The sequence below is a fragment of the Ahaetulla prasina genome, chromosome 6 (assembly GCF_028640845.1).
Source record: "Ahaetulla prasina isolate Xishuangbanna chromosome 6, ASM2864084v1, whole genome shotgun sequence".
Classification (NCBI taxonomy): domain Eukaryota; kingdom Metazoa; phylum Chordata; class Lepidosauria; order Squamata; family Colubridae; genus Ahaetulla; species Ahaetulla prasina.
The window spans coordinates 64,265,920-64,291,811 of NC_080544.1; the positions used below are offsets into that span (position 1 = coordinate 64,265,920).

The window sequence follows — 25,892 nt, forward strand, 5'->3', positions numbered from 1 at the left end:
GCGTTTGCTGTCAAATTGTGGTTGCAGAGGGATTTGCGGGGGTGGGGCTGCTGCTGTTGCCGCTGGTTGTTGGGCTGCAAAGGGGGGTGGAATTCTTCTTTGTTGTTGAGAAGAAAGTCCTTGAATCGCTGCAGCAGATGAATCAACCCTTGGTGTGAGGCCCACTGGAAAAGGAGGGGCTGAACTAGCTGGTTGCCATTGATACTGAATCCACCCTTGTCCCGGATAGAACGCCCATCCAGGCGGGATAGACGCTGCTGGAGGCAGCGTAAGCCTCTGCTGGCGGGAAAGGTCATTTGGGTGGGGGAGTTGCGATCCCCCCCACGCTTCTGGTGTTATTTGAGGTCCTTGCCATTTGAAAGAGGGAGGGGGCTTCTTGCGTTCTTCAGAACGGTTTCGAGTTTCAGTAGTCTCTCTCTCTGGTGAGAGGGAAAGTGAATCTAGGCTGAGCTAAAGGCTCTCGAGGTCTCACCTCCAGCCGCTCAAAAGTTTCAGGAGGTCTAATAGAGACTGGGATTTCAGAGGGTCTCTCCGGTCCCAATCCAGGGACTCTCCTGATTCTCCAGGTTTTATTGCTCTCCAATGAGGTTGAGAAGAGGAGGGGCTCTCCACTTCGTCCGGGAAAAGTTTCCTCGGACTGGCAGCTTACCCATGAATCAGAGTCCCTGGGCGTGCTCCAAGCGGACAAGCAAGCTCTTCCTTTTCGGGCTTGGTCCGGTTGTTAGATGGGTAATAGGTGACTTCAATTAAGTCGTTAAGATCCTGCTTCGCGGCTCCTTCTACGCTCTCAAGTTGTTGCTCTTCCATCTTCACTGGGTCTTTGCACCGCAGTGGAGGTTGCGGAGACTGGGGCCCAGCACCCCTCTAACAGGCCCCCTCTGAGAGGAGGAGAGGGTACTGTTAGCAAAAGAAAGTCTGTGTGAGTTTTGGGAATAATGTCAAGGTTCCAGAAATACCTCTTCTGCGAAAAAAAAAAACTCGGAGGCATCCGTTCCTTTTCTCAAAGTCCTTTACTAGCATGAGGAGACTGGCACACGATGAGTGCAATTCCCAAAACTGAAGTTCCGGATTCGTTTCCCCAGTTATACAAACCCCAGTAGTCCCACCCCCCTGACCCCTCTGATGATCACACGGTCCCACGTCCTTCCAGTTCATTCGAGTAACTCCTTGCCACTCCTCGTGCAGACGTGAACGCCATCCGACCTTGACCACCGGAAGAATGTTACCCTGCCCCTCAACCCCCCCCTTCTCCCCTTAAGATAAAAATGTGGCAGCGTCTGGAAACCGAAAGGGGGGTAGAAGGGAAGTGTGGACCACTGACACTCTTCTTTATCGACTTTTTGTTTTCTTTCCTAGGATATAGCTTCTTTTCCAAGGGGGGACGCCTGTCAGGCCTGGAAACCATATTGAACTTTCGGTTTCCAGACGCTGCCACATTTTTATCTTAAGGGGAGAAGGGGTTGAGGGCAGGTAACATTCTTCCGGTGGTCAAGGTCGGATAGCGTTCACGTCTGCACGAGGAGTGGCAAGAAGTTACTCGAATGAACTGGAAGGACGTGGGACCGTGTGATCATCAGAGGGGTCAGGGGGGTGGGACTACTGGGGTTTGTATAACTGGGGAAACGAATCCGGAACTTCAGTTTTGGGAATTGCACTCATCGTGTGCCAGTCTCCTCATGCTAGTAAAGGACTTTGAGAAAAGGAACGGATGCCTCCGAGTCTTTTTTTACGCAGAAGAGGTATTTCTGGAACCTTGGCTTATTTTCAGTGCCATCATCATATTTACCAGAGTAGTTTCTCCTCAAGTTTATTTAGTTTGAAAATGGCAGAATCTATTTACAGATTCAGACCCAGAATTAATTAAAATTGCTGCATGATATAAATTCCATTGGGATGTAATCATTGATTATGGATTGAGAAATATTTATCTGTTCTAGATGGACTGGATCAGGCCTACAAAATGCAGGTTCTCTATCTCTGCCTTACATATTTTGTTTATGTTAAGCTTAGATTCTTAACATTGTGGCCATGGCCACAAAATGCACCACCAATTAATAAAATAATGGATTATAATGCACTGTAAATTTAGTACTTTATGAAATATGTGGTTATGAAGAGAAAAAGAGATAAATGGAGGAAATGTCTTATAGAGGTTGACAATGAATGACCCAATATTTTTGAGTAAAAAAAAATACTATTTTGTAATTGATTACATCCATCTCAACAGTTACATCACAACATGAGGCAATGCTCTCCAAGTGCCAAGCCTGCCTCCTAGCTCATAACACTTGGTGGACCTTGAACTAAGTGTTACCCTTTATTTAGAGAGCTATCTTTTAAGTCATGTTTTCAGTCTTAATTTGACATTCAAACTAAAAACGAAGTTTTTATTGAATGATTTGTCTACTTGGATCTGAAACATCAAGGATCTGATTACTCAAAATTTCCCAAGTTCTTTGTTTTATTTGATGTTGTTATATTTTTAATCTGATTTATGTGAGATATCATCTTTGACTCTTCCCAGGTTGCATACCCTCACTGGGGTCCTCCTGAATTCACAGTACCTGTTCAAGGAGTGGGTGGCAGCCACAGCTGGGGAAACATTTATAAAGATTCATCTTGTGTGTCAATTGCACCATTTGCTGCACTGAGAGGCCTTGCTCACAGGCCTTCACATCCTGATGACACCATGTGGAATAATTGCAGGGCTGGCCTTGAAGACCATCTAGAAATTACAACTGTCTGGTGTGCAGCAGCACATGCAGTTTTGGGCACCATGGTTTACCCATGTTACACATTGCTGCAAGAGCTGCATTGACTTTGTTTCTTTTTAGGTGTGGGTCAAAGTGCTGGTTATCAACTTTAAAACCCTTTTTTGGTAGCAGAGCAGGCTGTTTGCAGGGCTACCTCTCCCTGGGGACATCTGCCAATTCCACTAGGACTGATAGATTGGGCACACTCTAGCTCCTTTCTCTTAAAAGTTGCCATCCAGTGGGAGCACATCTCTTGGTAGCTGCCCCTGTCCTTTGGAATACCTTCCCCTATGAGTTCCATAGCCTCCTACATGCCTGGCTTTCCTGAAGCTGTAAAGATCTGGCTTTTCTCACAAATCTTGGAAAATTTCTTCTGGATGTGTGAGAAAGGGTTTGAATGTGTTTGGGATCCTGGAGTGTTATTTTGTTGGCTTTCGTGCTTTTTATTGTTTTTTTTTTTACTATTTTATTAGTTATTTGTGAGTTGTTACATAATACAGACAGCTATAAGAATCCATTAAGTAAATAAAACCTTGTCCCAAAGGTGCTTTTTTAAAAGGATTTTGTTGATTTTGGACTTCGTTTTTCCTTGAAGATGTTTCGTTTCTCATCTAAGAAGCTTTTTCAGTCCAAACTAAAATGCAATGAAGATATTTCTGTGGCTTGCCTTAACTGATTTAATGACTAAGTGACTAACAGTGTTGGTTAGTTTTTATTCTATTACTCATAGCTGTATGTTTACAACATAATGTATTTGATCTTGTGGTTTTATTCACATATTTAAATTTTAATGCATTATATTGTACTGAAACATTCTACAAAGGGAGACAAATATATTCAATAAAATTGATTATTTTGAATTGCTAACAGAAAACGCCAGATTGATAGTGATAATTTTCTAAGTAAACAATAAAAAAACACTATTATTTAACTGATTTAACAGATTTTAATTTCAAGAGATAAACACCTATTAAAATGTGCATGAAGAGGAAACATGAAACCTCCCTTAGCACTAATGTGGTAGGAAATATAAACAAAAATTAAAAGGCACTGAATGAAATTTTGAAAGGGATGAGACATTGTTTACATTTTAAAATATTCAAAAGCATGGGATGGATAAGGATCTGTTTTTCTACAATCTTCAAAAGGTGAGGTACCATGCAAATGTAGCAGCTGTCTGCAACATTTTAAAAAAGCCATATACATTCCTTGGGAGAAATGTAACTGCTTAAGATGTTGCAGACAGATACTATGTTGATACTCTAACGCAGTGTTTCTCAACCTCAGCAACTTTAAGATCTGTGGGCCAACACTCTGCATGCTGCCTGGAGAATTATGGGAGCTGAAGTCCACACATTGGCTGAGATTGACGAATACTGTTCTAAAGCATCTTTTCTAGACTAAATTCAAAGCACTGCACAAGCCAAATATGAACGATCACACAATATAATAATGGTTCTGGAAGCCAACCTCTATTTTTATCCAACTAGGTTTCATAATTAATCATTTTTCCAGTATCAGTTCACAGAAGTGAACGTGCACAAGCTTGGAAATAAGCAAATCTAAATATAAAACTGAACTAATATAAGTAGAGAAGTCAAGATCAGCTGTAGCCCATCCTTCATAAAAACCACAACTGATTTAACAAGGCTTTTATATTTCCATTCATTTTCAGGTCCTTGTTAATCCTTGATCCCTCTTCCTAAACATGTAACTCACAAGCCATTATTTGCCTGCTACTATCTAAATACCAATTTTCACTAGAACCTTTACTAAAGCCTTTAGTTCAGGGGTGTCAAATTCAAGGCCCATGGGCCGCATCCGTCAAATTCAAGGCCCATGGGCCCATGGCCTGTGGGGCTGCCCTGGAAACAGCAAAGGACCAGCCCACTATGCCTCTGCCAGTCAAAATGGAGCTTGGGAACCGGTTTTCACTGGCAGAGCACTCGGGCCACCACAGGCACCCTAACACAAGTGACGTCAAGCTAGCCATACCCACCCTGGCCATGCCCACCTCAGCCCTGAGGTCAAACATAATCCTGATGCAGCCCTCAATGAAATAGAGTTTGACACCCCTGCTCTAGTTTCTCCCTTGAAGATAAGAGCCAATAAACGGTAGGAAGGACAGGAAGTATCCAAAATTGGCATTTTTATCTTCCACTTGTCTTGGAGCTGCTAAAGTTAGGAAACAATAATTCAAACCATTATGACCTGTATATCATTTGACTTGACTATATCAATTGTAATGTAAGGGTAAGGGGAAAATTGGCTTCAATTTTATTACTTCTATTTTTTATTTTTCTAAAACTGACACCAGATATCCACAACCAGGATATATGCCATGTTAAAAGAAAACTTGTTTATAGGTAGATAAAGGTTTCAGAGTAGCTTAAACAAATTTATTAAAGCTTTCCAAGTATCATCTTTTAAAAATGTATAGCAGTATTATACTTTATGATTCATTGGCGGTATATACATAAAAATCATAAGTCCAATTTTGGAAGGTATAAATTGTGAAGCTCTTAGCTCATTCAAGAATTTTAAATCTTTAAATTAAATCTTTATTTATACTTAAGATGTTCATCATATCATCCTGATTAGGATAGGCACAAATCTTCATGTCGAATCATACATTTGAGATGACAAATTCATTTTCCTCAGTTATCTTCAGTGCTTCTTATTTTACCATATGCTGTACGTTACAAATAATAGTACAAAGATGACAGAACTAATCTAGAGCTAAATGCTTGCTTACCTATATGCACAACAAAAAACAATCTGCAAGGTACTTTGTAAGTCTTTTCTTTAGAGAGTATGGTAAGCCACAATTTATTCCACCTTTACAAAATGAAGATAAAACTCTCTGTCCTGAATATGAGATGCTATAGTGCGCCATCTTCCATTCTACATTACTTACACTGTATTTATTTTCAGTGTGGAGAATTTAAAGACACCCATTTCCTATTTTGCAAGCCATAACAGATAGCATGTATTATATACGTCTCAGACTCCTAAGCAGCATTTTAAAAAACCCATAAAATTTGGATCATTAGTATAAAAAGTGACACTCTTTAAATATTTTATATCCATATACTGACCAGCATACTGACATAGTTTTGTTATCTAAAATATTAAATATTAAGTTCAATCAAATTTTAAAGCAAAATATTAATGCTAGAAAATATTGTCTCTGTAAGTTTACTAAAGATTGAGAAGGGCTAGAAGTGGCTGATAACTGGTTACCCATTTCAAACTAAGGATCTTCAACTGGTCACTTAAGAATTCGTACACTTGAGCTTTGCATATACTCAGTGCCCTGATTTAAAACATTCCAGAGTTAAGATTATTTTATGTACCTGTATATTCATCTAGATGTGCACTACAAATATTGATGGCTGTGTCCATGTAGCTACTCTACATAATTCATTCAATGGAATGTGTGTCCATTATTGCAGATGTCACTATAGCATTAATAGACGGGATTCTGATGGTGTTGGGGGAAGTTTGGACTCTGAAATGATGGCAGAAGTTTACTTTTATCAGAATGAATTGGATAAAGCAGCTACAAATATCACCTGACTGTTCAAATTACACAGCCCTCAGAGACAAAAAGCAAAATATCTGGTTTCTTCTCCGTACAAAATTTTATGAACCGAGATCATATGAGAATTAACCAAAGTGCACACCACTCACCAACACTCTCACTCTGACTCACACTGCCCATTAACACTTATTTCATGTAACAAGGAGGACAAATCAGTAGTTCAAAATAACTTTCCCATTAATATTAAAAGGAGAATGGAATGACTTTAGAAATTATTTAACTGTAGGATGAAGGGATAAATGCCACAACTGACTTTTCTGATGTTAGTATTAAGATCAATAGAACAGTTTCAAAGATCAGAGATGCATCATTTTAATCACTGTCTTGAGTGCTTGCACCTTAGCCAAGATGTTACTGAGTAAATAAGCTCTTATTCCTAAAGAAAAGTCCATCATCCCAGACTGGATGTTTTGATTCAGGGCTGAGGATTGAGTCAGTGTCAAAACCCACAGCTTTTACTCCACCTTCACATATTTATTGGCACTTGGAGAGCATAGAAACATCTCCTCCCTTATCATTAGACAAATGGCCTAAGGATGGGGCCAGTTTCTTTTTCCCTATCTCCCAGTAGTGCATTTTTCCTCAAAATCTAGTTTGGACATCTCAGTAATTGTAGAATTCGGAGTACTGTCAGAAACAACTGTTATCAGAATTAGAAATGGTAAAGCTACACAATCCTAAGGGCATTAACTTGTAACAATTGTTCCAGATGATGGAAATCAGTGGTCAAAGAATGGGCTATTCATGAAATCTGCTGTGAATAGCAACTAAGTTAAAATAGCAACTAAGATGAAGCCCACACATAGGATGCTATTAAAATGCAAGTATGAAAACTGCTGTAATATCATATGATGCTTAAATAAAAGTAAAGGCAAATAAATGGAGCAACTAAGTGATAAAAAAGAAAATGCTAAGAGAAAAAGTAACAAAATTGGACAGACAATATTGCTCTAAAAGCTCTAAAGATATTTTCATTATGGCAATCAAAAATTAATACCCTTAATACCCAAAGAGGGTAAAAGAGGAAATAGAAGAAGAAGAAAAAGGATCTGAGGAAAACAGTGGAAGCCATATTAACTTTATAAGCAACAGTCTTCCCTCATCAAAGAGCATTGTACTGGCATTGAACCCTTGAATAATTCATAAAACAAAATAATAATTAGTGACATTAAGCACAAAAGTTGTTGCTGCTAAGCTATACGTCAACACTGGGTTACTAAAGGAAACAGCACAAGAAAACACTATGTAATTTTCATCTAAGATTGTATTGCAGTGCATGAGAGCAGTCTGTGACAAGTGAGTTTCACCCAACATCAAACTGCAAAAATCTGGCAGTAAAATTCTGAAGAACAGTTATGTAAAATACTTGATTTAAAGCTAGGACATGTTGATTATACAACCCTTAGTAAAATTAAAAATATAATAAATACAAGAAAGCTGAATACTTGGTTCAACCTTCTCCTGTGATGTTACTCTTCTACTTTTTATCAGATTCGCCTGATCCGCCAGTTGCGTCCCTTCCTGGACCGGGATGCCCTATGCACGGTCACTCATGCTCTCGTTACCTCTCGTCTGGACTACTGCAATGCTCTCTACATGGGGCTCCCCTTGAAGAGCACCCGGAGACTTCAGTTAGTCCAGAATGCGGCTGCGCGGGTTATTGAGGGAGCAGTTCGGAGCTCTCACGTAACACCTATCCTGCGCAGACTGCACTGGCTACCTGTTGTTTTCCGGGTGCGCTTCAAGGTATTGATTACCACCTTTAAAGCGCTCCATGGCTTAGGACCGAGCTACTTACGGGACCGTCTACTGCCGGCCTCTATCTCCCAGCGTCCGGTGCGTTCCCACAGAGAGGGACTCCTCAGGGTGCCGTCAGCCAAACAATGTCGACTGGCGGCCCCCAGGGGGAGGGCCTTCTCTGTGGGGGCTCCTACCCTGTGGAACGAGCTTCCCCTTGGGCTTCGACAACTACATGACCTTAGGACCTTTCGCCGCGAACTTAAAACCTATTTATTTCGTATGGCTGGACTGGCCTGATTTTAAATTCTAAATTTTAAATTTTAATTGAATTTTGATGGGTTTTAAATTTCTGTAATTTTTACGGGGTGTAATGTTATTTAAAATTTTCTGGCAAATTTGAATCAGTTTTTTAAGGGTTGTTTTAATTATTGTGTATGTTTCTGTTTGTATTTTATTTGCCTGTTCACCGCCCTGAGTCCTTCAGGAGAAGGGCGGTATACAAATTAAAACAACATTATTATTATTATTATTATTATTATTATTATTATTATTATTATTATTATTATTATTATTATTATTATATTACTAATGCATTATTTGAGGTCCACATGTAATATAAACCAAGTGCAGATCTTGATTGTAACAACCATTGTTTGCTCTTGTTCTAGAATAGTTTTTCTCAACTGGGATTCCACAAAACACTGGGATTTTGCAAGGGATCAGGATTGAAAAAAAGCCTTTTTGGACTTTATACACTGCACAGAGCACAATCAGAATTTTCACACACCACGACTCAGCTGTCAGCCTGCGGCTTTGATGTTGCTTTAAATGTTGTAAAATGTGGATTGTAGATTAGAAATGTACTGCATTGGAAGGGGGTATGTATGACTTTATGCAGGGATTCCTTGAGACCTGAAAATTATTTCAGTTTCCTCCAGGATAAAAAGATTGAGAAAGGCCATTCTAAAGCAATTGAGCCTCTTAGGAACAGAATTTTATCAAAGGCTTGTTCTTACATGCTACTTTAGATATAAATTCTCCAAGAGTGGCAACAAAGTATCCTGCCTCCAGTCCTTACTTACTGACCGCAATTGGCACCAGCAACTGTCACTAAATGATGTGGCTGTAAAGTCACGTGACCATGCCAATTTATGACATCAGTTCTAACCACAATTAAGCTATGATATTAAGCAAATCACGTATGGTTATTAAGTGAATCTTATGGGTCTGTGACTTTTAATTTTCTGCTGGTTCCCCCATTGACCTTGGTTGTCGGAAGCGCTCTGTGAAAGTTGTAAATGGCAATCATGTGACTGCAGGATGCTGCAAGCAGCATAGTAAATGAAAGCCATGAAAGCCAGCTGGGTGATTTCGGGCCACTCTCTCTCTCTCTCAGCCTAACACACCTCATGTGGGGAAAATAGAGGAGGAAGGTGTGTTAGATATGTTCACCACCTTATTTGTAAAAATAATAAAGGTGGGATATAAATAAAAAATGAACAAGTAAATAAATAAATGTGTGTCAGTTCCTGAGCACCTGAATCGCAACTGTGTGATTACAGGAATGCTGCAACAACTGCAACTTTCAGGACCGGTCATAAGTCTTTTTTCAATTGTGGTTGAACTTTGAATGGTTGCCGACTGAGTGGTTAGCAAGTGAGGACTACATGTATTTAGCTTATTAAACATTTCAACACAACCCAAAACATGACTTTTCAAATGAGGGATTATAGTGTGTCCTTGCATTATGATACAATTTTACAATGTTTTGAATCTTACAAGACTGCACTTTAAATTCTACACTGTAGAATAACAGATAATGTGATAATAATAAGAATTCATAGAATTCATAATATGAATGCAAAATTAGAAATTATTGCTTGCACCGAAAAGCTTGCAATTTGTTCTCAATATTCAGTATTAGATGTGAATTGCAAACACTTTTTTCTCTCACAGATTAGATTTTATCTGGTGGTGGAGTTTTTCCCCCCCTAATGTTAATCCTTCTAGCAAAGGATATTTTTATACTAAAAAAAAAAACAAGTTATAAGTATATGAAACCATTTCAAAGTTGCAGGCAATTGTTCAATATATCCACAATATGATGGTTTTCTACAGAAGTTGCTTATTTCATTTGAAAAGCAGTAACAAAAAATATTACAAGTGGCGAGGAGGGAACATTACAAGATTTGACATTCCTTAGATACCATTTTACATGTAAATAAATGTGTTTGTACAATTGAAAATTTGACCAGAAAGTTGTGCATATATAATATGCAAAAACTACTACAAATATCAGTTCCACAAGAAAAGAATTAAAGAAAAAAATATAAGAACTCTAAGGCTTTATTCACCTGACATCGCTTTTTTTGAGGGGAAAAAATAAACTTATAAAATTTACATAATCAAAAAATTTCCACAGATTTGCATGAACAAAAAGTACATTCAGTGAACGATGACAAAGTACAGCAGTCTTAATGCCCTAATAATTTTGCAGTTTTCAATAAATTGGAGAGAAGTGTCCATTTAGGTTGTCAGTGGAAAAAGATGTTAAGTACCACAGAAAGTCTGCTTCATTAAAATACACATTTGCAAATATATATTTCAAAAGTTGTGGATTGCTTTGACATTTTTGCTCAGTTATGGGTCATCTGAGGTGATATTCACAATGTAATATATTTAAATAAAGAACTGTGACTTTCCCATTAGGACAAAGGCTATGATAAAAAAATCCATTTGACTTCTGACTGCATTAATCAGTCCAAAATATCATAAAAATCTCTGTGCAAATCTGAAAGAGCACTCTCTATTTCAGCATCTTGAAATGATGGAAATGCCTGTGTATTCTCCATATTTCATCCTCAAGGTAGCTACCCTTTCTCTGGACTCCTGAGAAAGGTGTAGAGGCGTATTGACATAGATTGGCATAGTGTGGTAGACTTGGCCAAAAGCTGGTAAAAGAGGCTTTTCACCACACTTCTTTTTTACTCATTCCATATCCTTCTGTAGATTCTTCAATCTCTCACAGGTGCAAAGAAAACCAGTTCAGCTAATTCAAATAATCCAGTTCCCATTCAATCTGTCAGAATCAATTGAATTGCAATTAATATGCATGACCCACACCTTCCAATTTTACTCAGCAGTTTTGCAAGTGTATTACGAAAAACTAGTATTTGATAGAAAAATTGTCTATGAAATAGTCTCACTTGGTATGTCACCATGATCATAATTCCCCATGCAATAGCTTGTCTGTAGAAAAAACAAGAGAGAGAGAGAAATATGTAGGTAAACATGAAGAAGCACAAATATAATAACCACATATCATTTAAATGCCATTAATAGCATAGGTCTGGCAATTAATGTATTGTTATGGCAAAAGGATAAAATAAATAAGAGTACCGTTCCTTCTACTACATTTTCCTATTTCTGCCAGAGAAGTCTCAACTAGAAAACAAACATGGTTAAATTACACAACAGCTCTACCTACAACTAATAAAGAGGCAAATGCAGAATGGTTCATTTAAAAAAAAAAAAACTTCAAACTCATAAATGGACAATTATGCAATACATTCATGAACAATACTCCTAGTAGTCCTCACACTGATAGTAATGGAGACTGGGAACTTGGTCACTATGTGACATGTTTGTAGGGCACAACATCCTGTGACCACACCAATTTACAATGGCAATTGTTGCAGTCCCAGTTGCTGTTATTAGGCAAATTTCCGCAGTCAGCTGATCATCATTTGCAATCTCCTGCTGGCTTCACCATTGAGTCTGCTTGTCGGAAGCTGGCAATGAAGCTCACAAAGGATGATCATGTCATGGTGGGATACAGCAACATCATAATTTTGGGTTAATTGCCAAGCCCACCAATTGTGATCATGTGAATGCGGGGACACAACTACAAGGACTGCTCATAAGTATCCCTTGTTCAGAGCTATCATAACATTCGCTGAATGAATGGACATTAAGCAAGGACTACCCATAAACAATATTAAGAAAAAGAAAGTTCCATTTCTATACTATCACTGAGGTCAAATTACAGGTAGCCGCTTAATGCCTATTCAATTAAAAAGGACTCAAAAAGTTACATACGACCAGTTCTTGAAGTATATAGTTTACATTTAAGTTCTCTAAAAATGAAGACACAATGGCTTTAGTCCCTTTCTACTTTCTTACAATCATCTATATCCCGACTTCTATGGGAAATACAATATATATTTCTTAAAATAATGAATGCCATGAAAAATAATTACCTTTCTGACTTTGAGATTCAGTTTCATTTGTTGTAATTAATACTCCCGACTCCTTCTCTTGATGGAATTGATTATATAACTGTTTAATTTCTTGATCGTAATCCTGCCATTCAGGAACAATCCTCATTGCTGCCTGCAGCTTGGGTTCTTTTGTCATTGGATTATTACACTGCAATATAACACATATGTCAATGGTAATGGGGACACATAAAGGAAAAATGTACTGAACATTCCCTCAGAACTTAAGATTCAAGCATAGACTCATACAGGGTTGGAAGGGACCTTGATATCATCTGGTCCAATGACTTGCCTGGTAAAGGGCTTCACTACTGCAGTACCCCTGACTGATAGCTAGGTAGGCTTTGCCTAAAACCCTTCGGTGAGGAAACTCTACCATCTCCCAAGGCGATATCTCCCACCGTTGAACAGCTGTTGCCTTTATCATTTCTCCGATGTCCAATCAGAATCTTCTTCCTTATAATTTAATGCCATTGTTTCTTGATGTCTTTTGAAATAATACTGAATAATTCTATTCAGAATTCTATTTTCTAAATTGCCACTTGGTAGCCTGGTGAACACCTATTCCCCTGATAAGCTCCCCCTCCAAACACAATATAATGAACCAACTTTACCAGATCAATAGTCTTTGCTCTCTTCTTCGAAGCATCATCACACCAAGTTTCACACCAAAGCCATTCTTGTGGTAGTGATTTAATGGGGACCTGATGGATCATGTTATTGGGCAAATCCTATAAAAAAGAAATTTACAGTTCTCCTTCTTTGTATTTTTTCTAAAAAATATTCAGTGTATTAGTTGCATATAAATTAAAATTAATCCATTGCAAATCTGCTGACCAAATTTAAAAAACAAAAACAACAAAACATGCCCTAGGGGCAAGCAATTGTATTGAGGAATACACTGGAGCTATATTTCTCAGAGCACAGAATATGTGGAGTAAAACAATAAAACTTTAGGATAAGCATACTAGAAAAGACCAAGCATCAATGGAAAACATTTATCTTTAATTACTTTTGAGCCTACCTCATCTGCAACCATATCACTGAAGAGTTCCAGAAATTCTTAAATTATATTGAGTTATTGTACCTTGCATTTAACAGATGGCAACTACGGCTCATCTGCGTGTTTTAGCAGATTAAGGGATTATACTTTGGAAGTTCATATATTTTTCAGCTCTATAAAGTGCTTTTCTTCTGCAGTGAGTAGCAGGGGTGGGAGTCTAACGAAGAAACAAATGGATGTTTATTTTTCTCCTGTAGCTTTGGCTGCAAGTCCCCGGAGTATCAAGAAATGAAGGCGCAGATTTCTTAACTGGGTTTGGGATTTCAGTCCTATGGTAAAAGTCCTGAGAGAACTGAAAGCAGTAGGATAAAGTTGGCAGAGAAAGGATAGCAAAAGAATTTTGGTGTTGGCTTCGTGTATGTGTGGATGAATTTCAGTGCTGTTTTACTCAGCTGTATCATTTTACATTCACTTGTACTTTCTTTTTCTCTTTCTGGGTTAATAGTTGCCACCTGTTGTATATAGATCTAAACTGCCTTCAATTTGATTCCATTATGCTATTTCCCAAGTATATATTTTGAGCTATTTTTAACATTAAATTCCTTTGTCACTACTCTAATGATGTGTTTGTACTGCACCACACATTCCAAAGTTTTTGGCCATATTCGTCCTGTCACAAGAAACAACACGTTTGTTTAAAAACCTAGTCCTATGGAAGGGAGATTTTTCCCATCTAAATTCCAGAAAACAGGTGGCATCTGCTGAATCAAGAATAAGGATACCAGCTTGACTAACCCAGATGGATTGCATTTGCTTTCAGCTATATCCATATACTCCAGAAGGTAGGCAGAGGGGATGGGAAGGTAGTTTGTGAATGCCTCCTTTCTACCACGGCCATCTTTCCTGCAGATCTATAACCAGTACTCCAGTTGCCACTAATACATATTCCTATTTGTCCATCTACTAGTAACCATAATGCATATTCATGAATCCCTTGACAAAATATTATCTTCTTTAACTTCTACATTATTCCTCGGTATTTGTTATTCTTAACTATCTTATGTTTGTATTCCACAAAGCTTTATAGTTGAATGCCCACTCTACAAGTTTCTAAAGGTTGATTTTGCACAGAATAGGAAACTCAAATTTTTGGAATCTGATATCTGCCACAAATGAAGGAAAATTCTCTAAAAATGCAGTAGTTACTATAAGATGTGCATCTCTTTTGAACAAAATATTAGAATTATACATATAAAAGATATAATTACTTGATCAAGATTGGAGAGGCTATTTGGATCCTGGCTAAGTCCTTGATATTGTCCCCTGAGTCGATCTCCAGCAGCTATCTTTCTGAACTTTTTTAGGTCTACAACATAAAGAGCACTAAGAACAAAGAAAGGACAGCTGTTAGTCACTTGTACCTGAATTATACACTAAATAAGTAAAATGCAAAATAAATTCAGATTGGAATTTATTTGTAACATTCAAAATAAATTTACTATTTACTCTCATACTAAATAGATCAGAAATATTTGGGGTGCAAACATTATCACCTAATATGATATTTTCTTCCAGCCAAGTGGCTTGCCCAGTATCCTGACTTCCAAAATCGATAGCCATCCATCTCTCTGCGGCTTTCACAGAAAGGTGTATAACCATAAGGTGCTCCATCCAAGTTGAAATCTCTTAAATCCTTTAGGTCTGTACGCACAATCTAAAGAAAAAAATAGTTCAGTTTAACATTTTAGATATTCCAAAATGTGGAATTTGGATCTCAATCTATCCACTTTGCTCTTAAATAAATATGATCTATGGGAACAATACTTTTCCATCCATTCCCAAAGCTATACCCCAAATATATGGACTTTCATGGGAAAGGGTATGTCCAAAATACTATTACATGCCCCAAACCTTGGAGCTGCCTTCAGGAGAGGAATAAGGAATCATGTCCATTATCTCCACTTGTAGTCTATATACTACAAACAGTAAAACAAAAGCCAGCTTGAACACATAGCATGTTACATATTTTTTAATCAATTGGTTTAATTTAATATATTTTAATTTAAAAAATAAATAAATTATTTAAGTATATTAAGGGGGTCTATAGATTTAGGTGAAACCAAGTGACAGACACCAGCAAAAATGAGTTCATATCAGTTCTTACTAGAGATCACAAATATTTAAAATGTTTTGCCTGACAGCAACTGTTGTTTAATCTCCTATGATCATTTGAGAGCTTGCTTGCAAGTTAGAGGTTTTCATATCACCACTCCTTTTCATGACAGTTTCCTGCAACTATCATGCAGTAGATCAGTACAGATGAAAAAAGTTGTTCATCACACTGTAAACTATATGTTGATTTTTAGTGTTTCTTTTCTGAGAAAGAGTCTAGAATAAATGAAGGCAACCAAGTTCCAAGTTTTATGGGGGAAAATAATAAATGTCCAATCAGAAGTCCAGAATATGATATACAACCTTGATGGAAATAGGCGGGAGATTACTGTATATTCATTTGCTAGATATGTCAAATATGGTGCCATTCTTTGGCATGTACCAAATATGGGAATTTGGTGGATCTTACCTCAGCACTATCTCCTAAAAGATTGTGCTAAAGAGAATATTATCCCACTGATTTGTTAGGATTTTCCTAAGAAACCTAATAGATACTCTCATTATCTGGGATAAATCATCCTGAATTCTGGGGCCAGGTCTCATCATTTTCTTGTCATTAAGTATGTAAATCATTAATGTAGGAAGCCAAAAATAATCAGTCAGAAGTAGTTTAAGGCAAGCGTACTGTTGGTCAGTAGATAATCTAATGCAGGATTGAGTTTTTGCAGCTTTGGGCATTTGGTATCAATTATGAAGGATCAGGTGACCCTATAGTGGGTCATCTTTTATTTGAGGCTCATCTTGGAACTAGCCATAGCAATCAATACCTTAAACATCATTCAGATGACAAGGTTTGTTATAAGTAGAGCTATGCTAAAGAGATTTTGGAAACTGAAGTTATTGTGAAAAGTGGCAGCCAGACTGCTTTTTGATTTGTGCTTTTGTTTAATTATGATTCTAGATCCAATTTCACTGGTTGCTGTTGTTTCTAAGCTTGTATCCAAGAGGCTGATCTTATAAAGCCTTAAACATTCTGGATTCTAGATCTCAGTTCTCATAGGAGTATTTCAGATACACCTGTGAATGTCCCACCATCAACAGTGGATAACTTATGAGGATAGTGGACAAGGCCTTCTGTATACTAGCATTTAAACTGTGAAACACTCTCTTTAAAAAATTAGAAATATAGTTTCTTTCTTTAGATTTAACTGTGCTATTAACTCATTTTATCCCATTTAATTTTCAAGGGATTTTACATTTACCAGCTATTTTTTCTACTTATATGAAGTTTGTAAATTATTTTTAACATTTAAAATATAAGTTGTAGCTAAAAAAGACACCTCAGACATTCTTTTTTAAAATAAATAACATTTGAGTCTTCAAAACCACTTACCTGGTCAGCATCTACAAAAAGGAATTTATCAACAGCCAGGGGAAAAAGCACATCCAGAAAAAGAATTTTGTAACCCCAGATAATACGTTGCTTCTCTGTTTGCTGGTGAAGCCAGCGTGGCCACTTGTACTGGACAAACTCATACTGGAAATTGTACTTTTTAGCCATATATGGGATGAATTCCTGGAACAAAATATTAGTTACTGTCCTAACAGCTTCTAATACAAATTACCAAAAAACCCATAAAGGACATGTTACATTATTCTTAACAAAACCAGATATTTGGCTATGAAAAACATTCAAGGATAATGGTAAAAGCAGGTTGTAAAAGCAGGAATCTTCACATTTTGCCTAAGTCTCAAAACCAACGAAGTTTAATTTTCTTGCATTCCTACATTTCTTATAAGCAAAGACTTTTGTGTGGAAAAATGACTATAAGTAGATGAAATTAAGAGATATTGGTGTATTGTCCTTTGTACTACCCAGCAAAGACGATTTTAAACTAGGAAAAACAACATCAACCAGGAATAGAGGTTATAGTGCACTAGAACATATCCACAGGATATTTTTCCTTCCAGCAGAGTATTATTCTCAAAGAAATTATTCTTAGTTATCTATGCTGCCAAAGGGGTGTGTGTGTGTGTGTGTGTGTGTGTGTGTGTGTGTGTGTGTGTGAGAGAGAGAGAGAGAGAGAGAGAGAGAGAGAGAGAGAGAGAGAGAGAGAGAGAGAAAGTTTTTCTTCCAACTCACTAGAATTAAGCTCATTCCCACAACAGTATTTGATCTCCACTTATAATGACTGTAGCAATTTCATTTCCATCATTATTGTTTTGAAATATGGTAGAGAAACCACTTTTAGCTTGTAGGGAAGCTATTCACATATATATATAGTATATATAGGTATAGATCTGAGAGCCTGCTTACAAGATAGATAGATAGATAAAGATAGATAGATAGATAGATAGATAGATAGATAGATAGATAGATAGATAGATAGATAGACAGACACCATGTTTTCCCAAAAATAAGACCCTGTCTTATATTTTTTTGAACCCTGAAATAAGTGCTTGGCCTTATTGCCATGCGTTCAAAAGTCTGATTGGGCTTATTATTAGGGGATGTCTTATTTTGGGGAAAACAGGGTAGATAGAGATACGCATGTTGTTTAATATACAGTCATGGCCGAAATTGTTGGCACCCCAGAAATTTTTCCAGAAAATCAAGTATTTCTCACAGAAAACTATTGCATTAACACATGTTTTGCTATACACATGTTTATTCCCTTTGTGTGTATTGAAACAAAACAAAAAAAGGGAGGAAAAAAAGCAAATTGGACATAATGTCACACAAAACTCCCAAAATGGGCTGGACAAAATTATTGGCACCCTTTCAAAATTGTGGATAAATAAGATTGTTTCAAGCATGTGATGCTCCTTTAAATTCACCTGGGGCAAGTAACAGGTGTGGGCAATATAAAAATCACACCTGAAAGCAGATAAATAGGAGAGAAGTTCACTTAGTCTTTGCATTGTATGTCTGTGTGTGCCACATTAAGCACGGACAACAGAAAGAGGAGAAGAAAACTGTCTTAGGACTTGTGAACCAAAATTGTGGAAAAATATCAACAATCTCAAGGTTACAAGTCCATCTCCAGAGATCTATATTTGCCTTTATCCACAGTGCACAACATTATCAAGAAGCTTGTAACCCATGGCACTGTAGCTAATCTCCCTGGATGTGGACGGAAGATAAAAATTGATGAAAGGTTGCAACGCAGGATAGTCCGGATGGTGGATAAGCAGCCCCAAACAAATTCCAAAGAAATTCAAGCTGTCCTGCAGGCTCAGGGAGCATCAGTGTCAGCACGAACTATCCGTCGACATTTAGATGAAATGAAACGCTATGGCAGGAGACCCAGGAGGACCCCACTGCTGACACAGAGACATAAAAAAGCAAGACTACAGTTTGCCAAAATGTACTTGAGTAAGCCAAAATCCTTCTGGAAAAACGTCTTGTGGACAGATGAGACCAAGATAGAGCTTTTTGGTAAAGCACATCATTCTACTGTTTACCGAAAATGGCCTACAAAGAAAAGAACACAGTACCTACAGTGAAATATGGTGGAGGTTCAATGATGTTTTGGGGTTGTTTTGCTGCCTCTGGCACTGGGTGCCTTACTGTGTGCAAGGCATCATGAAATCTGAGGATTACCAAAGGATTTTGGGTCGCACTGTAGAGCCCAGTGTCAGAAAGCTGGGTTTGCGTCCGAGACAATGATCCCAAATATACGTCAAAAAGCACCCAGAAATGGATGGCAACAAAGCGCTGGAGAGTTCTGAAGCAGCCAGCAATGAGTCCAGATCTAAATCCCATTGAACACCTGTGGAGAGATCTTAAAATTGCTGTTGGGAAAAGGTGCCCTTCCAATAAGAGAGACCTGGAGCAGTTTGCAAAGGAAGAATGGTCCAAAATTCCGGGTGAGAGGTGTAAGAAGCTTATTGATGGTTATAGGAAGTGACTGATTTCAGTTATTTTTTCCAAAGGGTGTGCAACCAAATATTAAGTTAAGGGTGCCAATAATTTTGTCCAGCCCATTTTTGGAGTTTTGTGTGACATTATGTCTAATTTGCTTTTTTTCCTCCCTTCTTTTGTTTTGTTCCAATACACACAAAGGGAATAAACATGTGTATAGCAAAACATGTGTTACTGCAATACTTTTCTGTGAGAAATACTTGATTTTCTGGAAAAATTTCTGGGGTGCCAACAATTTCAGCCATGACTGTATGTATGAAATTTGACACATTTTCCACCTTTATCAATATACTCCTGGCACAAGAATGTGTAATCATTCTAAAATGTAATTTATTTTCCAGTTTGAGGAAAGTGAATAATGGATTACATTTTCTTACATTATTTGATATTCTGTGTGAAGAAAAATGCTGTGTAGGAATATGCTTGTAGTTCTAGCAATAAATGAGCTACAGTCTAAATTAAACATATGTCTCCAGACTAATTGCATTCTAACTAGCTGTATTCTTTAGCTGGGATTCCCTATAACCTGGATCCAAAATCTTACTCCCCCTCTCAACCATTCTAACTACCTATTATCAAACTGAAATGATTAAAAATAAGAACAGATGGGAAAATGTGAAAAAATGAATGGATACGGACCTGGCTGTTTAGAAAAAAATGAGAAACAGCCATGGAAAGAAAATACGGAAATGGAATAGTTGGAATAGTTAAAGATCTTGGGCTACAGACAACAAGAATATGAAAAGGAAAAAGAAATCAGGGACATTAGGAGTTTAAAAAAGAGATTTAGCAGATGAGTTGCTTGAAATGCAGAGAATTTGTTTTCTATGGATTGAATGTTCCGTTGAAGCAAAAGCAGAAGCATTTCTGCTTTTTAAGTAAGTAGCTTATGTTTGAGCTCACTACTTTGCCTGTGATTGTTGTGGGCAGTTCTGTTTGTCCATATTACAACCCTGTTGTTGACTTGAAATGACCTACAGTTTCTTTCCAGTGTAATTCAAGATGCTGGTTATTAGCCTTAAAGCTTTGTATGGGATGGGGCCAAGTTATCTGAGGAACTGCTTCTGCCTGGATATATTTGCCTATTCCATCAGGCTGGATAGGGTTGGCACACTCTGGGTACCTTCTCTCAAATGTTTTCATCAAGTGTGACCCATGAAATTCACCTTCTTAATAGTGGCCCTGCTCTAAGTAACACTCTCCTCTCCCAGATCCACCAGACCTTAAAAAGCGGCTTTCCCCCAAGTATTGGGACAGGCTGAGGCTGGAGCCCAGTTTTTTCTACTGAGGTTTAGAGTACCAGGAGATTGTGTGTGTGTGTGTGTGTGTGTGTGTGATTTTTTTTTTTTTTACTATTGCTGTGAGCCACCTAAGTTATGATTTGGAACATGAGCAACCATATGTTATTATTAAATAAATAAATGTAACTAAAATTCTTAAGAATATAAAATAGAAAACTTATTTTCTTACAACAAACCTTAACTGTGGGCGATAAATAATTCTTCAGAAACCAGAACTTCACCGGAGTTTCTGTGTGTTTCAGCACGGACAACATCATTATGCTGTTAAAGCATATTAAAAAAATAATATAACAAATATTATAAATAAATAAAATACAACAGATAAAATCTAGAACTAATTTAAATCTTTGTGTTATTTTTCACCCATTTTGTAACTGTAATTGCAAACTTATGAAAAATCTTAACAAACTGACTATCTTAAGACAGCACTGGAAGGAGATAAAACTACTTTCCTACTTTAAAAGGTATAGTTAATTGCTTTAAGGCTGTTCTTAACAAACAGCTGTAAAGAATGAAAACAGACCAGATTGCAGGAGTTCCCATTAGCACCACTGTATTAGAAGCTGTATGAGACTACATAAATTAGTCTATCAAAATGAAGCACTCCACATGATTTTAAAATGATTATACATTGTATTTTAGAATTATCATTTTTTCTGATTGGCTAGAATGATTCTGGATAATTTAAGAACAGGTATAGGTTAAAAATAGATAGGGATCTTTGGTAACTTTCTGCATACTTTCTCTAGGAGATTAGTAAGAATTTCTGATTTCCCACTAATTAAGATTGCTGAAAAAGACTTGGTGCAGATATGAAAGTAGGAATACTTTTAAGTAAGGTATTAAATGTGGGTTCATATTTCTGGCTTCGTGAGCATGTAGTCAGTACCAAACCTAGAATGTTGAGTCTTTACTGACACCTCTCGGTTTCTATGACTAGGTGTTTTGGATTTCTGCAAATGCACAGTTGACAGATAGGGGGAGGAAATTTAAAAAAAGAGTAGTTGCTAATTTAAAACACATCATTAAAAGATTGTGATAAGTTTTTTTAAAAAATCTAGACTAACACTTTATTTGAAAAATTCAAAAAGATTTTTACTCTTTGAGTCAGATATCAACTGTTATAAAGCTTTATGAAATTCCACTGAAGGCCCATTAGAGATGAACATCAGTACTTATGTATGTTAAAAATGAACAGTGGGCATCTTAAAGCCTCTCATCACCATCTAACAAAAGCTCATGAGTGAGTGCAGAATTAATATCTTAATACCCTAAAATAAGTCCTCATTTAAATGTAAGCACAAAACTGTTAAACCAGGAAAGAGCGTAGCCTTAGTACTAAGGAAACAGGAAAAGCCAATGTTGGTATGGATCATGCTGAAATAAAACCTATACAATATTGTTGTTTCAGTTCTTCAAAGGATGCCACAGGGAAAATGGTGAGAAGCAATTTTCCACTGCCACTGAAACTAGAAATTAGGAGTCGAAATGAAGAGGTATACATTGCAGATATATAGGTTTCATTTAAATATAAGGAAAAACGTTTTGATGGTAACATCTGTAAAACAATCTTTCTATGGATGCTGTGGATTTTTTCCTCTAGATCTTTTTTGAAACAGGCTGTCCTTTACAATTCTACAATGGTATTCAACCATAATTGTAAAATTATTCTCTTATTTATCAGAATCAATCTTGGGTAAAATAAACTCCAAAACCTAATAAATGAAGAAAACAAAAAATCCTGCAAATGTCCATGTATAAGCAGCATTTTACAATTTGAGTAAAATTAATTCTAGACCTACCGAAGAAATCTCTCATATAGATGCCCTGATGCCACTGAAAAGATGTTGATCACATCTTCCTTATCCTGTTTCACTTCTTCTTTCTTCTGGCCTCCTGTAAACCCCCTAAAACAAGGGGAAAAAACTTTTTGCAATGCTCAATTTTTAAAAAAGGTTTCTTTCATGTTATGTTATTCTACTAACTACTAGTCATTATTGCAAACAGTGGTATTATGGCTTCAATAGAAACATATTGCTAAATAATATAAACTGATTCCAAATATTCCTGATTTATATTGATATATTGACCATCAATTGTGTTGCAAATGTTGTACCTTGATGAACGTATCTTTTCTTTTATGTACACTGAGAGCATATGCACCAAGACAAATTCCTTGTGTGTCCAATCACACTTGGCCAATAAAATTCTATTCTATTCTATTCTATTCTATTCTATTCTAAAATTATGTTGCAAGGAATTAAGTTAAGGAAATTCAAGAGGCAGTGACGGACTTGCAAGTATCTTTACCATTTCAGAGATTCCCAAAATCCAGACTCATTTTCATTAGTACCATCACTAAGTAAATCTTCATTTAGCATATCTGGCTTCTTTTGAACCTAAAAAGACATAATACGAAGGACAATATAACGTGCCGAGGATTGAACTGTTGGGTTCTTAGTGATCTATGAGCTTCTTTTTCTTCTTGCAGAAATATCTGTTAATGAAATGTCATTAAAAAACTAAAAGAAAATTAAACTCAGAGAACACAAAGAACCTGACAAAGAGAAAACAGTAAATTAGCTTAAGTATATTTATACAAAAACTGCAAAGAGTTCTTTTAACATCGTTAATATTCTGGGTTTTTTTTCAACTAAATTTCAAATTATACCAGTATATAAAAATATTTTTTGAAACTTATAAGGAAAATCTTGTTGAAAATAGTACTTTACCATCCTTTTCAAACTCACCTTCACTTTAATAATTTTGCTTTTAAAATTGTTGATAACAACGACAACATCACTGGCATCTGGAGGAGAATCTGTCTCATCATGACTAAAAATTAATTACATTTAAAATATTAGCTTTGTAATCACTATTTTGTTGCCACTTTTCTCTGCTTTGTCAAAATCTGTCTCAAAACTGGTTTTACTTCAAATAGTTTATATTTCCCAAATTCTATTTCAAAATCAGATTAATCCAACTATGGATATATACCTTCATATAAATTTTATTTATGAAACAAAAGAAACCTGACTATTGATGAATGTAAAAGTTTTAAAGTTCAAATGAACTTGCTCAAAATATTTCAAAATCCTGAGAAAGAAATATTCTTATTTTGAATTCAGAATAGTTGTTCAAAGCTTGAAATTAAGCTTTAAACCTCAGGGCTGTAACTTCAGGGCATTTCTGGAATAGTTGGGACATCACAGCGCTTCTAGTAAGTGTGGAACAGCTGTTCTAAACTGAAAGGAGGGAGGCATTTTAAGTTCAGAAGTTTTCAAATTCAAAACTGTCCAGTGATTTAATTAGGGAAGTGAAATGAAGCCAACCTGACTCTTGAAGTGCCAATTCATAAGGCCACCCAAGTTCTTCTAATGGAGTGCCAATTCTTTGAAACTGCTTCCCTATGGAAATCAGGCTAGCTCTCTCTTTGCTGGACTTTCAAAAAACTCTTGAAGACTGAGCTGTTTCCAAGATCCTTTCCTTGGTTTGTTATAGTGCCATTGTGGTAGGGTTTTTAAAGTGGATATTTTACAGTGGGGGTTTTCTATTTAGAAAAACTCTATATAAAATTTTTGTTAATTCTTGCTAACAAGGCTTATTTTTATTGTGGTAGCATAGAAATACTGTATATTAAATAAATAACCTAATGCCATCTTGATGGAATGGCTATATTCTACAGAGTTTAGAAACAAGCAAGTAGAATCATGATTTTTACCAACCTACCTGTAAATTTTGTAAATATCATCAGACCTTCCCTTTCTGAGCCTCAGAAACCAGGCACCAGGGTTGGCTTTTAACTGAAAATATCCCTAAAAAGAAAAAAGGGAAAGGGAAAAGAAACACTCTAGTTGACCTCAGGCAATTTACCAAGTACCAAACTTCCCATTATGATGCCTAATTCAGCTGGATTTCGCTTGGCAAGTTGTGTGTGCACATGTGTACTTTCGTATTAGTTTTAGTCTCCTGAATACTAACTAGTTCCTGCAATTTCTTTAGCAAGATTCTTTTTAAGTGGTTTGCCATTGCCTCCTTCCTAGGGCTGAGAATGACTGGCTCAAGGTCACCCAGCTGGCTTTGTATTTAATGTCTCCCAGTTTCTAGCTTAGTATCTACCTTAGTACCACTACACTAAACTTGGCATGTTACAGATCTTTTAATTATTCATTGCACAGAAAATATTACGTCCTTAATACAAATGGATACAGCCTCCAATGTCTAAAATATCCTATCGATAAGCTTTAATTAGATCCTAGACATACATATAGTATGTATGTAACGTAAATAACATAATTGTTTGATACCGGATAGTAAAATATAATCTGAAACCGACACAAGAAAAATATTAGAAAATTACAGGATTTTCATAAAATCTCAAGGATCATATAAAAATTGCATGATTTACAAATGTTACCCTATGAAGGTGACCAGTTGGGAATAGAGCTATCTAGATGCTTAGAACTACAGTATACATGAAAAAATTAAATTTGAAAAACACTCTTGCATCCCTAAAAGTTGAAGTTTGACTCTAGAACTGTACCAGCTTTGCATTTTTTTTCCTTCTCTCTAAAATTTTTCAAATTTTAAAAAATATAATTACAAAGAAAGCATATCTTGATCAGGATTCAGAACATATACCTATACATATAGCTCACTTCCTTTTCTTATCCTAGTAAATCTACTAGAATAAAATCTCTTTATGCTGGATTATTCCTACTACTGTATATTAACATTAAAATTATAATGTGTAATGCAAGTTGATATTCTTGTTTGATAAGATGCAACACAACCAAGCAAACAAAATTGTTGTATTTTTTATTATTTCTATCTTGATGTTCCAGTCATTTCAGAAATAAAAGAAGACGGTGGGCTGTAAATACTTTTTAAGAATTAATACCAAATGCATATATCAACTAGATACCTATCAGCTGTTAGACTCAATCGTGAATCCCAACGTATTTATTTTATAGATAGATGGTGATGTTATCCATTCAGTCCGACTCTTGGCAATTGTATAGGTCAGGTTTATTCACATCTTCCAATCTTGCACTACTTCTCTGAGTTGTTCTATTCTCTGGCTGGTGCCAGCTTTGATGGTGTCCAGCTACCATGTTCTTTGGCAGCCTGGTTTCCTTTTACCGCTAACTCTTCCAAACACAATTGCTTTCTCCAGT

The 25,892-nt window shown here is 36.6% G+C and overlaps 1 protein-coding gene across 3 annotated transcripts in view; it reads right to left on the minus strand.

The window, feature by feature from the left end:
- Nucleotides 1-8,696: 8,696 nt before the first annotated feature.
- UGGT1 (UDP-glucose glycoprotein glucosyltransferase 1) overlaps nt 8,697-25,892 on the minus strand; it is a 62,775-nt gene continuing 45,579 nt past the window's right edge. Inside the window, exons 31-41 of one of the 3 annotated variants that reach the window (XM_058189190.1) lie at nt 24,445-24,530; nt 23,466-23,550; nt 23,026-23,114; nt 22,518-22,622; nt 20,892-20,976; nt 16,883-17,065; nt 14,931-15,091; nt 14,646-14,760; nt 12,989-13,105; nt 12,357-12,525; nt 8,701-11,346 (exon numbers count right to left, since the gene is read on the minus strand). In XM_058189190.1, coding sequence (XP_058045173.1) covers nt 11,321-11,346; nt 12,357-12,525; nt 12,989-13,105; nt 14,646-14,760; nt 14,931-15,091; nt 16,883-17,065; nt 20,892-20,976; nt 22,518-22,622; nt 23,026-23,114; nt 23,466-23,550; nt 24,445-24,530 — 1,221 coding nt within the window. In that variant the 3' untranslated portion in view covers nt 8,701-11,320. Of the gene's footprint in view, nt 11,347-12,356; nt 12,526-12,988; nt 13,106-14,645; nt 14,761-14,930; nt 15,092-16,882; nt 17,066-20,891; nt 20,977-22,517; nt 22,623-23,025; nt 23,115-23,465; nt 23,551-24,444; nt 24,531-25,892 lie in introns of all 3 variants that reach the window. The other 2 variants (XM_058189191.1, XM_058189192.1) reach the window with 2 other exon arrangements.